Consider the following 14,573-nt stretch of genomic DNA (forward strand, 5'->3'; position numbering starts at 1 on the left):
GGCCAGGGGGAAATCGCTTGGTTTTCAATGCAGCTCGGTTTCCATACGCTGCATTTTGGAAACTACAGTGCCACAAAACGCAGTGAGCCACCACTTGACATCTGCCAGACACAAGGGGTGCAGGAAAAAGCATCTTTTACTAGATGAATACAGCTGAGGAACCATGCTTTCAGGCACACAATCCCTTTCCCTAATGTCCTTGAACTCAATGAAAGGTATTACAGCTTCCCCCAGCTCTTCTCACGGTTGGATCCTCAGACTACCACAGCCACATCAGCCTTTTTCAACCTCTTGCGAGTCCTCCCCCTGCAAGCTGAAGAGCAGCTTTTATGGAAAAAATTCAGCTTTGCTGCAAACCAGGTAAGCCGATTTGTAAATGCAGCTTATCATGACAAAGAACAGCTGCTGCTTTTTTCTGTCAAAGGTGAATCAGCAAATTCTACATTTAAAAAAAAAATAATTCAGGATTTGGTATAAAAAAAAACCCCAGCTAAAATCATTACAAATAAAGGAACTTTAATTGGCAGGTAATACAGAACAGTCCAGTCAGTGGCAGACCACCACAGTATTTACAGAATGCAGCAGCAGTGCCTGGTGGCAACAAATGAGATTGTTATCCTACAGCTGGAAAGTCGCTGAAGTCTGTGACATTCCACTATAAATATAGGTGTTATTAAAAATTACAAACTGCCCTGTAATGACTTTGATAACCTCCTGTGCAGCAGCTCCTGTAAAGGGGAACAAAAAAAAAAAAAAAAAAAACAAACAAACCAGAAGGTAGTTAGCAGGTCATATTTAAAAACCCGTAAGAGAATGTTATTTATCTAGAACTCACTACACTGGAATTATTTTGGAAGTGCCTGACAGAAATCCTAGGAGGAAAAAAATGCCTTTCGGCACCTCTCAGTGGAAGAGAGGGTCAGAAAGCTGTTACTTCAAAAGTTAGCTTTAAATACTTTGCTGTATATACTTTCTCTCTCCATGTACATACACACACACAATAAAAATGTGTGAGCAGACAGACCCATGCAAGTTGTGACCTCTATAAATGAAACTGAGAAGTTAAATTAAATGTCATGTGCAGATAAACTGTACAATAAATTGAAGGGTCACTTCACTGTGATCCCTTTGTGTTTTCCTGTAGTATGAAATATTCTATAGTATCTTCAGAAGTTATCTTTACATATTTTTCTAAAGCACTGCACATACCAGGTTTCACTCAATCAGAAAAAACTACATCCACAGAGTATTTAATACATAATTCAGCACTGCATGAAGCCAAATAAAGAGGTAAGTTAACTGATAATATCAATTTTGAGCATCCATTAAAGCATATTTAGTTTTGATAATACCCACGTATTAAATGAAGGTAAGCAGTCAAGGCTATTTATATTTAAGAGACACTTAACAGAAGTGTATTGTGTTAAAGGAAAATGTGTACTGTGTTAATATTAATACAATTACTCCTTTTTTTTTCTTCATCTCAAAGCCTCTTTCAAGCATTTTATTTTCAAACACATTTTTAAGCTACTAGAATGGATCTACTGAGATTATTTTTTCCAGTTTATTTGGTTTCTTTTACTGACTCTAAACCCTTCCTGTGTCTAATTTTTCTACATACCATAGGAGGTGACATCTGGAGAATGAAGGGGAAGGATTTTGTTCTAATACTACCTTTGACTGCAGTCTGTGATTACAGTCTTTGCTCTGACAATATAAAGTAATTAGTACAGTGGAGATTCTGACTCAAGTTTGCACAACAGCAGGTAGGTTTGCATGGACCCTAGCGATACAGTGACATTCTTACCTCCCATGAAGGCAGCAATAGCATGTGGCTCAGCAGCTCCGTAGCGACAACTGGGTAGCAAAGTAACAGTTAGTATTTTCAGGTCAGTTTTACTGACAAAGTGACACTTAAGATCTAATACTTACAACTCATGAACATAGTCATCTTTCACCACTACAGACAACCCATGTTCTTGTAAGAAACCAGTAAGGCATGATTTTAGTTTTCCAATATCATCTTCTACCTGATAGTTGCAGACACCTGGAAAATAAGTTAACTGTGACACCATTTTCAAAGTTAATGGGTTTAAACGGCAGCATAAGTATTTTACTTTTCTGAAAAGTTTCTAAGCCAATATATTAAATTATTAATACTAGACTAATAATAATTTAATATTCTGTTGACATTACTCATTATGACAAATTACAGCATAGCTGAACTGATTCATAATCTGTGCAACCCATTTCAGTGGTATCAATTCAGATAAATTCCCTAAGTTCCCAAAGAGAAAAAATTCTTCCTTGAATTTTCACATTCTTAAAGTTAGATTAATACGGAAACAAAACCACAACTAACAATGTATTTGTAGTTTATAACCAGTATTATAGTAACTATTGGATCTTTTTATTTCTTTTGATGACATTAAGTAACTCCAGTATTAACATACCTGGATATCTACCGTGCTGCTTATAAAATCTATCTACAGCTCGTAGCATCAAGTACAGCACTAGTTCACTGTCTGGGTTATCCATATGGGAAACTGAAAACAGCAAGAGAACTGGTTAGCTAGTACAGATGAAATGGAAAAAGAAAGGCTTTGAATTACGTGAAATCAAGTATTTCCCATGTGCTTAAACTGTAAAATCTGCCGTAGAAAGGAATCTTAATGAAAACAGCCTGCAACTGAGAATCTCAATGAGTCAACTGTCAGATACATGATTTTGACTCCAGAATGACAAACCGTACTGTAGGTATTTTATATAAACTGTTCAGTGAAGATATTCACGTTTCAGCTCTGACAGCTGCCACAACATTAAAGGGGATATTCCTTAGTTATAATTCTGGGATTTGAAACGTATGCTTCATGTATTTAACTGTAATGACTGTAATTATGAAACAGGTCTTAAATCCCTTTACAGCTCAGTAGTCTTTCTAAATACTAACTACTGCTTAAATCACACTGCACATAACCAACTAATTCAAGAAGCTTTCACTTAAATTACAAATACTACGAAACTTACATATACACAAAATGTATACACGTCATATATACATTTTGTTCAAAACATTCAGAGGACTTGTATATGCTTAATTTAAACAAACTTTGATTAAAACAAAAAAGCTGGAAATACTTTTTAATTTATGAAGGTTCAAAAAATAAAATACAGTATTAAGTAACTAGCTTGCTAGTTCCCATACTGAAAAGGTAAGCTGAGACAATTATTCTCATTTCTTTGGTCAGGTGAAGCACCTTTCCAGCTCTGTCAGAAATAACTGAGGTACAGAAAAGAGAACTTTGAAGAAAACACTGGTTTATTTATGTGCTATCAAAAATAAAATCTGCAAGGGAAAAATCCCGAAACACGCATCAATCTGTAAGGTCATTTTTGAATTTTCACAATCAAATTGAATTCAACATTCTAGACTTAAAACAACCCCATACTCCTAGGTGATGCCAAATTATAAAACCACATAATGAAATAGAACACGTAACATACGATTTGTTTTGGTCACAAAACCATTTCAAATTGAAAATGCAATTAAAGTATGTGCCGAAAATGAGTACTTACTGATTTCATCCTTGTTAAAAGTGTTTAAACCATATTCTTCAGCCAGAGATCTACATCGTACTACTCGGAGAAATGCCGAGTTGCTGCCTAAGCAGAGGGTGCAGAAAGGAGAGCATTACCTACTTGAATGCATCACCAATTACTAAATCTTTGTAAGTCTGATTCTCTGATATGTTAAACATGAAAGATTAAGACTTACAAAAATTTCATTTAACACTTTTCCGTTTCTTCTAGTAGCTTGCAGTAATAAAAACTGCAATTAAACTGTTAAACTAAAATTTAGGTCTATGATCACAAGTATTTTAGTGAAATACTTTGTGCTTATTTACTTCTAGAATCTAAACATCTCTGTAATGTAACACCTCACAACATGTGTAACTCTTCTACAGCAATTCATCAATCACAGCCATCAATTTGTCTTCCTCTTCCATGCTGCAAATGAACATGGATTCTTTTAATCTTCCACTACATCTACCACTGTCTCGCATATGCTCAATTAATATTCTACCAGTACAGCTACAAGCAGGAAACGGTTCTTCTCCAGTATCATTGCTATGAAACAATCTGATGCGCAGCTACTACTAGGACTCAAAATGAGGAACAGTGAGGTTCTCAAAACAACCATCAAATGACCAAGTAACGCAGGGGCAGTACGCTCTTGGCTACATGCTTACAGAATTTTCCAGATGCAGGGAGACTTAGCTAGGCTGCTGTGTGGACACGGACACATATGGAGAACAGACATAACCTGAAATGCCACCAACAGCACTACTGACTGCATCGCTGTTTACCTTTTCAGACTACCAGAAGTTTACAGAGCCTGCACTTTGAAGTCAGTATTGCAAAATGGGCAAGAGTGATTAAGTACTGATCACAGAAAGCAGAGAGCATCTGCTACCTGTTGTTTGGACTTCAAAAAATATCCGATCTTTTAAAAGCTAACCTTTATAGACTCATTATTGAGAGATGCTGAACATCTGTTACTTCCACTGAAGATGAGGGATGTGACTGCTCAGCACTTATTTGAAAAATTCAGATACTGAGTTACTGATTAGTAACTACATTATCATTCAAAAATTTGATTATTCAACATTTACATAAACACAGCAACAGAATCCAAGCATACTCACAAAGCAATTTTAATTCTCTTTCTGAAATAGATTCAGGTGCCTAAAAGAGAGAATATATTCATTCCAGTACATGCAATAATCAGAGAATTCGTATTTTCAGAGATACTCATACATTCATTGTGAAATAACTAGTCATTCTCGTAAAAAAAAAAAAAAATCAAAAACTTAAGTTGTTAGTAATATATCCCTGTATGTTTTTTATTTTTGTATGACCAAACCAGAAGCGATAAATAAAACAGACCACAGATCTTAAATTTCATTAGAACTTACTAAAGCCTTTTGAAAAGAATGAGGTAATTAAGCTTTCTCTTTTCATATCTGTCTCCTGACTTTTTTCTGTACAGAACGTCAGGGTAAAAATATTTCTATCCTGTCAGAAAGGCCATACATTTGTAATTACCTTGCCTAGGGATTGTAACAATTTAGCAGCATGGTTACCCACAGCAGCAATATCCTTCTTTGCTTTTTCACGGTATCTGTTAATAATAAAGAAGTCTTAATAATTACACCATTAAGCCATCAACTTCACAGTGAAGACCTCTTCTTTTTGTTTTATACAATAAAGAAAAAACACAAGCCACGTGAATGGAAGTGAGCTACCTCAAAGCCATGAATGCACTCATTACCCCCCTGTATGACTGTTCGGCACGGCCGAGCTGTTCACTAAACATGTGGCTTAGAAACCGGTTAAAATTAAAATGAGTATTACTGCCAACAGTCAGAGCAAGAATATTAAGTAGTTTCAGAACAGCTGTATGTCCTCCATTGGGTTTCTAATATTGCATTTATTTCTGTATTTTAATATTTGTAGTCATAGTACATTAGTTCTGTTAAGACCTATGACAACACGAACATCTCAACACAGTATTTAATAAAATTCAATTTGAGAGCTCATTATAAGGAACTGTAATTGGTTTATCTGCAAATTAAAACCCTGTAATGCTTATTGAAATTGAGAACTGAAGTACATAACGATCTGAAAGTTCAGGACTGATGCTTATAGAATTCAAATTTACAAATTAGTGTATCTGTGCAAATTCAAGCAATTATGTTTTCATTTAGTAAAGTAACAATAACAAGTTCTTGGCTTTACTATCATTATACAGAGTAACTTCCACAAAGCAATAGTGACCAATTATTTTAGACATGTAACATTTGTATTTTTATATCCAACTTTTTAATGCTATTTGTCAGTTCTGAGGCATGTACCTCTAGAATTACAGATTTAATTTTGGTTAGTAAACACTATTAAGGCACACAATGCTTTTTCAGAATCTATGGAGAAACAATCAAAATCTACTAGAAATACTACTGTCCTATTTGAACAATTCAACAGTACGACTGCACAGACAATAAATTTAACAAAGTCTTCTGCAAGATACTGCTTCATTTTAAAGATTAAGAAATATTAAATATCTAGGAAACTAGAATTTCTGTAGCCAGGCTGACATACATCTTGAGGAGAAAAAAAATGAAAGATGTGTTTAAGCAAAAATTTGCTTTGGACAGCAGTAGCTGGGCTACAGGATCTACTACCTACAGGAAGGTCTTAACGAGATCTGAAATGAAGAAAAGCAATAATTTACTACCCAACCTGAGGAGACAGGGATGCATGGAAGGCTTAGGCCCTGGTTCCAAACAGCAGAGAGCATCTACACAGGGAGCAGGTTGCCCCAGGCTGCCGTGCTTCCCACATCCCTCCTCACCCTGGTCCCACATACACACTTTTTTTTTTTTTAATGCAGGAATTCATGCACTTTCTGAGGCCTGAAATCATCACCATTTACTACCATTAGTAACTATTAAAGAAAAAAATTGTATACTTACACATTTTGCAATTTGATAAATTTATTGGAGTCTGCTATCATATCAGGAATAGTGCCCCGGACTGGCAAGCTTCCTTGACCCTCATTTGCCACGAATTCCTTTACAGCTCGAGCCAAAATCCAGAAGGAGGGTGACTGCAAACGCACAAGAGACAGTCAGGTACACAAATGTTATTTATGATGCTTTTTCTACATTTAAGTCTTACCCTTAATTACTCATTACCTGCTCTGTGAGATTTATGCAGCAATCATCATTAAAAATCTCTTCAATGCACCTTGGAATCTAGAAAAAAAAAATAAATAGAGTTTGTATTTACTCAACTTTCAATTTCGTGAATTATCTCAACACTCATTACATAGGTGATCCAGCTCTAAGCAACCTCAGTTTCATACCAAAATCTCCTCTGAATCTTACACTGTCGGTGCTTCTCAGACGTATCTGAAACAGTAGCACTGCCTAAGAACGAGGCACACGCTTCTGATCAAGATGAACGTTACAACCAAAATCCTACCTTATTTCCATCTTCTACATGGAAGATGTAAAAAAACCTGTTAGCAGCATCAGCAAAAGGTACTACCAGTCCCAGCTGCCCATTCTACCTGCTAGAGGCAGAGCAGCAAAAAAGCTGGGGAAGTGAAGAGGTGCTGCAAAAGTGAGAGTGTTTTGACTCCTTAATTGCTGCAGTTCAGTCTGACACATAAACTGAAATAAATCACTATTAGCCCAGGACATGGCTTGTAGTACTCAGATGTCAGCACTAAGTTTTACCTGCTGCTTTCTTGGGAGATTTAGCATGACTGTCCAAGCAAGGATCAGCACAGTTCAAATAAAAATGCAATGTAATCTAGAAAGAATCACAGAATGCGCTTTTATCTCATGCAGCTTTTGCAATTTACCATGGATGAGAGATTAAGGAAATCAGAGGTCAATTCTAAACCACGAGTTACTACTTCAGGATTATTTAAAAACAACGAAAACTTCACTTTTAATGTTTTTAAGCTTGATCAGTTTGTGAAAGGAATTTCGTAACATATTTCTTCAAGAGGAAGGTAATGAATTTGCCAAGTCAAAGGTCCCTTGCAGCACTTCATTTTTATACAGAATAAATAATATAGCAAGCAGCTTCAATACCGCACATGTATTCGTATATACAAGTATTCACATATACGTGTATTCTGAGTCTCTCTCTTAGCAATGTATTTCAATCCGAATTCATCCACACCAGTGACCGCCAATTCTTTTTAACTGTAACGAGCACTTCACAGTTTAATCAGCAAAAGACAATCTGACAGTCTAAGACAGGAATACACTACTAATGAACTCTGGTTACTGACTCATTTTTTACTTGAATTCAAGTTTTCAGGAAGGAAATGTAGCTTCCTTGCATGAGCAAGGAAACAAAGTAATTTCCATAAGTTACAGTGCCACCTAGTCTAGGTCTATTTTACTACACATGATTTCAATTTTAAAAATCGTACTAATCCTGTTTTACCTACATATAAATGTTGCAAATGGAATTCCTGTCCTAAAAGTGCGTATTATGTTCTGAAAAAATGAGGTAGTTGAAATTTCTTCGATTGTGTCATATAAATGTTTATTTTACCTCTGTGGTATTCAATGCTGTATTCACATTTTTTATAGCTTCTTCAAAGTTTTCCTCATCTTCTGGGGTCCCATTTTCATTCCTTAAGATACCTTATAGAAAAAAAATTAAAAATACACAATCCCCTGAATTACATCTCATCATTTAGGTCTTACCAACAGAGCAGACTGGCTTTGGATGTATTTGTTGCATAGTAACTAATCAGCAAAAAATTCAATTACCAGTAAGATGTACTGATAAAACTAACTACATATATATTCTGCATGTGACGTTAAATAGAAGTTACTTATAACAAAAATACCAATTTGTGTGAGAAAGAATAAAGTTTCATAATCACTAAATTAATGCAGATGGTGGTAAAAAGGCAATTCAACCCTTCCCATCGCCAGTTGTGGGGTTTTTTTGGTTTTTTTTTTTTTCAAATTTGGCAAACACTTACGAACCCACACAGCAAGCCAGGCTAAGAAATGGGCTCCACTAGAAACCTAATTTAACCAAAGGTAGTGACTACAGATCAGATCGGTTCCCTAGCCCAACCTGGGGATAAGGGCAACAGAACCACTCAGCAATCTGCACACAGGCCAGCTTTAAATAAGGAAATACCAAAAATTCAGTTAATATTTTTATTCTACAATCATTTAAGACAATGCATTTCTACACCTTAAAAATCCCTCAATGTTAGCACCCACAAAAGGTATTAGATTGAAACATCTGCAAAAACGAAGTTTGTTCACATACTGGTTACAGTTCATTCAGTCACTACATCATCTTTCTGTCTCTCGACTGGTTATTTAGAGCTGCAGTGATTACCAGCAGGTTGATGGGTCAACTGACCGATCAAATACTTGCAGTTAATAACACTTTCAGTATCAAAAGCTTTCCTCTTTGTCACATTTTCCATGTTAACATCAACATTTTGTACAGGAGTCTCTTAAGGCCTTTTCTCCCGCCCACATCAAAACATACTCTTGATCATAAACAGCAAACAGTAAGAAACACTGCCACACTGCATTTATAAGCAAATCTGGGATCTTAAGGTCCACCTGTATAAAACAATCATTTAGCAGAAAAGTCATAACTGCATATGCCAGCAGATTTTCATAAATTAAGCCTGGGAGAACTTCTGATTATTTTTCAGATATTGCCCTACACATTTCTGCCACTATGAATAAATGACTCCTATGACATACATTACCTTGCCGAATGAGTTGTCTGAAGGCTTCTTTTTCTTTGTAACTCTTAGGCAACTGATCACTTCTCTAAATGTAAAAACACAAAAACATTTTGTCTTTAAAATATCTACTACTACTACTAACCTCATTGTGTTCAGACTGCTGAACTCTAGTTTGTCACTGTTCACATACATTCACTTGCATTTCAATTATTTTTATGATTCCACCTCGTTTTCTTTATTTGTTACACGTGGCCAAAATAATCTAGTATAGAAAAGACACATCTAAAGTAATAATAGTTACAGACTGGTTACTTATCCAGTTTTGCAACATACCTCGTTGAACCATTTTGTTAGATACTTGGCTACAATCACAATCCATGGAGTGTGGCTATGGTCCTGTAATTAAACAGCAGAGAAATCTTTGTCAAATTGAAAAAAGATAAAAACGAGAGACAAATTGAAAACCTATCTTAAATGTAAACTCCTAACATCCCTTCCGCTCTTGTAGAAACATAAGACATGTTCCAGATTTTGATTCAGAAATAACATTCTCTAACTACTATAAAACAATGTATTAAATTATTATTCCTTTACTTAGGAGAAGGGTGGCTGAGCAAAGTTCTCCAACATTTTTCTGGAGTGGAACTTATGTTACGCACCAATACCCACAGTACAATGCTCTGCAGCGTAGGTAATCATAAAAATAATAAAAAAATGGGGGGTGAGGGTGAATCAGTCTAACAAAAGATTAAGTTGTCCAAGAATATTCCTTACTTCCAAGACCCCCACTTGCTTAAGATTTAAATACAGCCTAACATTTTGACAAAGGCCAAAAATAGTACCTTGTGACTGATTCTACAGTTGCCTCTGCTCAGATGAGACTCAGCACCAAAAAAAGTCATCTGCCAAGAGCAATTTTCATAGAATCCCTGTTCTATGTCTGCATCTGTCTTAGAGCACATAGTGCAAACCACATGCCAACCTTTTTGTCCATATGATCCAAGTCATAAGACTGAATGTGTTCCCTCAGTTCTGGAAATGGTTTGTCCAGCCTCAGATCTTCCAACGTATTGTCAGGATGAGATTCAACAACTGAAAAAAAACCCCACAATCCATTTCATGGTTTTATGTCTGGCCTTCAAAACAGAGCTATACATCAAATACAGTGCATCATCTGCTCGTGTAACTGCTTGATTCTCAAAATAAGTGTTTTGTGTAAGTTAACTTTAATGTCAGGATAATATCAAATTTCATTATTTGTTGCAGTCCATAATTTCTATGCATTCCTCAAAGAACGCTCTTGGTGATGAACTGCAAACTATGTAAGACTTAACAAATACTAAGTCACAAGATGGGGGGGGGGGAAATCAAAGTAACATTATATATTGAAGCTTTAAACCTTTTAGAGAAGTCTTTATCTCAGAAAACCCTCTTACCTGTGTGTTCTTTAATAATGACTCTCATATAACCAACCAGCCCATAAGTCCTGCAGACCAGCAGAGGAATGTTGGAATTCCAGAGAAGTTCAGCCAAGCGCAGCAACGTACTGTAAGGAAAAACATTTTTTTTTTTTCCACATGTACAAAAGGACAACAGTTAACTACAAAACTTAACTCTTATACAAGCCACTTGTTAAAGAGAAGTCTTCTATGAGAGAACTCTAGTATTACCATGATTCTAAGCATATATAAGCTGATGAATTTTATATGTGAATTTACACTAGGTTAGAAATATATTTATCCATTAGCTTATTTGTATTTTACTCCCTCCTTCCAAATGCTCCAAATATCAATTAAACAAAAAACTTCATTTAGTTGTGAAAGACAGAAAAAAAAAATTAGATCTGTGTGTTGCACAAACATAACTTCCAGTATGGGCAATTCCAACTGGCGGTTTCTGAATAGCACATAAGAAAGATTCTCAAATGCCTGCAAGGGAGTCACCACTTCCCAGACGCAAGCTGGCTCTTGTTTCTCAAAGAGACAGTATCTCTAGCTCCTCTGTAAGTAGGGGGAGGTAGAAATACATAAAGTATGAACAACAGCCACTTCCTTACAAAAGCAAGATTTAACTATTCATCTACCCAACAACCTCTTGCCTCTGTGGAGGCAGCTTGTCCACTGACACAGAAGCATGCTCTTCTCCCCCAAATTTCTCAATACTCTGAGAGCTGTCATTTTTCATCTTTTCAACTGTTTACTGGAAGGCAGCATGGGAGAGGCCTTCCAGCAGGAAGAGGTTAAAAAATTTAAAAAAAAAAAAAAAAAAAAAAAAAAAAAATCAAGAACCTCTGGTCTTTATATAGGCAATATAATTGCATACGGGGTAAAATGGAAAGACCTACACAAATAATAAAATACATTTGCAAAAATCTAAAGGTATCACAGCTCCTATTATCTGTTAGGTTTTACATAAGAAGAATACTTGGTTATAGAGATTTTGGACCAGAAACAACTGTCACTACAGAAGAGTACTTGACATAGAAAAATACACCTGGAGACAGCACCCAGTAATCAGGCATGGATCTGAAAGAGATTTTAAACTATGTATTACCATATAAAAAGGTCCACAAAAAAATGCCATCATTTACTGTAACTTTCCTTCACAGTGACAGAGTTCTGTTTTGCCTAAGTTTTCCTGCAAGAATATGCCTGCAATTGAAACCTGCTCTTACAACTAAATGAAAACAACCAACCAACCTTAGATGATTCTTTACCTTTCTGGCAGTTGTGTTGCAACCACCAGGTTAAACCGATTAAAAAAGGAAGGGTCATTGTCTAGAAGTTTTTCTGGACTCTAAGTAGTAGGAAACAAAATAAAAGAAAGTCAGGAAACGCTGTGAAAATTTCTGAATACAGAGCAAGTCTGTTCAACATTGAATGTAAAGCGTTAAGTGAAAGCTATAAATTTATGATGAAGTTATAAAATAACATTTAAAATACATAAAATTACTTTTTGCAAAGAACTAAAGCTCTTCTTCAAATGCTGTTTTATCATGAAGCTACTTAAGCTACAACATTACTATGACAACACATACTTTTATCACACTATACAACAAGAAACATACAACCAATTTAGGGAAACAAACCTCTTCGACAAAGTTTCCAGAAACATCAGTATTCAATTCTTGCAAGAGCTCAGTGGCACTCTGGGCACGATTCTGTTTCAGAACAATCAAAACAAAGTTTCATCTCTTGAAATGTAATTTATATAGTATATCTGTACTACTTATGCTAGATGCTCAAAAAAGAAAAAAAGGACTTCATCATAAGGCTAGGATTCTAAGCCTTGCTTATCTGAAGAAAAAATAAATCCCTTAACAGCAGACACTTGTTTGAAACCATTTTTTGTATTATTATTTTAAAAACAAAAATTACACGACAGCTATTTATTAATCTCCAGGAATTACCTATTCCTTTTCTATTCTCCTCTCTTTGTGATATTTTTTCCCCTCATCCACCTCTCTACTCTTAGCTTTACTCCTTCAATCACAATTCTCCTCCACCTTATACTTCCAAAGATTTTCTTAACCATATCCTGTTCATTTTTTCCATTAGCATTACTCCTAACACTACATTTCAGCATCTATTCAGTACTTTCATGCCTTCAATACACCTAAAGCGACATTTGTTATCTCCTTACCTGACCAATATGACTTCTCTGTAGAAAGAAACTGAAAAGGAGACAAGAAAAAGTCACATGTGAAGTTCTGTTTTGAAGAAAACAACATTAAATCTACATTTTGTAGTGCAGACTATGTTGCCGACTCTCATACACAAGAAACCAAGTTCTCCCTTAAATCGGCTTTTCTTCTCCCCACCACTGTAATATTTTCCTCATGATCAGTTTCTTAAGGAAATTTTCCCACACCTGAGCCACAAATCTGAAAAATAAAACATGCCAAACTTCTCTAGAAGCCAGGATCATACTGCAGACTTAAGACACAAAAACAGCAACTAAAAAAAACTATTTAAAATTTAGCAGCTAATATCAAAATGATCGTGCCTGCTGCATTATGTCACAAACATCCAAAACCACAAAAGACCTCGAGAAATATACAGAGGCTTTTAAAACTATTAGGAATTTTATAGGATTTTCTTAACAAGTATAGAGATGGAACTACTTATGAAACCCTGTTACTTCTCAATTTCTAACAGAAACTAGTAACAAACCTACTTATTTCCAACATCTTCTCCAGAGACCTGATTGCCATCGACAATTGTAAATGAACCAATACCTTGGGAGAAAAAAAAATCACTATGAATAACTGGGCGTTATGAAATGATCAGATACGTTGCAAAGAGAATACAGAAGAGAGATCTACTTACCTGGTAGCACTAAGTTTTTGAGTATTTCGGTTCCTGTCGCTGTTGCGTTTATCACACAAACGTGGGCAGATTCTAAAGCTTCTTGTCCGTGGTCACCCCACAATCTAAATTGGGATGGAAGCAGAAGCGTTCTGAATTTATTTTATTTTGGATTTTAAAGCCCATATAAAAAAAAATGAACAAAATCTAAACAATCACAAATAGAGGCTAGCATACTACTTTGCATTCACTGTTGAGGGGCTAAATAGCACTAACCAAAGTAAGCTTCCCTTAAGAAAACTTACTGTGACAAACTTGGAACCATCTAAGGATCAACCCAATTTTACTGGCATTTCACTTTCTCCATCTTTGTACTCTATACCATACAAACGCACACACCATTTTCTGTTGTATCATATTTAACTTCAAAAATCAGCATGGGTCCAAACATCCCTTACACAACTTCATCCTAAAACTGAATGCTCCCTTTTTTCAGACGTTTTATAATAAATAATACATTTTTATGTTTTTTACAATTTATAACACAGGACACGGAAACGTACACGCAGATGTAAATCAGTCTTGACGAGTTTGGTAGTGTATTTCAGACGTCTATAAAATACTATTCAGGCCAAAATCGGGACATGGCTGTGCTCAGTCACAAACGCCCCACTGATTTCACACGGGCTGTGATTTTACTCTCTTCAGCTGCAGGAAAGTTACTGAAGAGACAGAGCAAAGCATCGCAACTACCGCTAAGACTTTCAAATGTGTGCCAGCACGTGAAAATTAACCCCTGCCGTGCTCCGAACACGGGCTGTCTCCAGCACAAGCCGCCCTTCTCTCATGTAACTTTACCCTTTTCTGCCTTTTTTCCCTGTGCCGGCCAAACACGAACCCGCGACGCGACCGGCCCACAAGGGCGCTAGCTCGGGCACAGCCTCGCCCCTCCACGG

At 36.0% G+C, this 14,573-nt stretch overlaps 1 protein-coding gene across 1 annotated transcript in view; it reads right to left on the reverse strand.

The window, feature by feature from the left end:
- Positions 1-6: 6 nt before the first annotated feature.
- Positions 7-14,573, reverse strand: part of NAE1 (NEDD8 activating enzyme E1 subunit 1) — a 16,437-nt gene continuing 1,870 nt past the window's right edge. The window contains exons 3-22 of the mRNA XM_035891530.1: positions 14,476-14,565; positions 13,639-13,742; positions 13,487-13,547; positions 12,953-12,983; positions 12,399-12,470; positions 12,027-12,106; positions 10,747-10,856; positions 10,293-10,402; positions 9,644-9,706; positions 9,332-9,395; positions 8,137-8,228; positions 6,756-6,815; positions 6,534-6,667; positions 5,107-5,182; positions 4,707-4,746; positions 3,577-3,663; positions 2,454-2,546; positions 1,933-2,047; positions 1,808-1,857; positions 7-728 (exon numbers count right to left, since the gene is read on the reverse strand). Of these exons, the coding sequence (XP_035747423.1) occupies positions 619-728; positions 1,808-1,857; positions 1,933-2,047; positions 2,454-2,546; positions 3,577-3,663; positions 4,707-4,746; positions 5,107-5,182; positions 6,534-6,667; positions 6,756-6,815; positions 8,137-8,228; positions 9,332-9,395; positions 9,644-9,706; positions 10,293-10,402; positions 10,747-10,856; positions 12,027-12,106; positions 12,399-12,470; positions 12,953-12,983; positions 13,487-13,547; positions 13,639-13,742; positions 14,476-14,565 (1,642 nt within the window). The 3' untranslated portion in view covers positions 7-618. The remainder of the gene's footprint in view (positions 729-1,807; positions 1,858-1,932; positions 2,048-2,453; positions 2,547-3,576; positions 3,664-4,706; positions 4,747-5,106; positions 5,183-6,533; positions 6,668-6,755; positions 6,816-8,136; positions 8,229-9,331; positions 9,396-9,643; positions 9,707-10,292; positions 10,403-10,746; positions 10,857-12,026; positions 12,107-12,398; positions 12,471-12,952; positions 12,984-13,486; positions 13,548-13,638; positions 13,743-14,475; positions 14,566-14,573) is intronic.

This window comes from Egretta garzetta, unplaced genomic scaffold (genome assembly GCF_000687185.1).
Source record: "Egretta garzetta isolate BGI_Z169 unplaced genomic scaffold, ASM68718v1 scaffold23, whole genome shotgun sequence".
Lineage (NCBI taxonomy): Eukaryota > Metazoa > Chordata > Aves > Pelecaniformes > Ardeidae > Egretta > Egretta garzetta.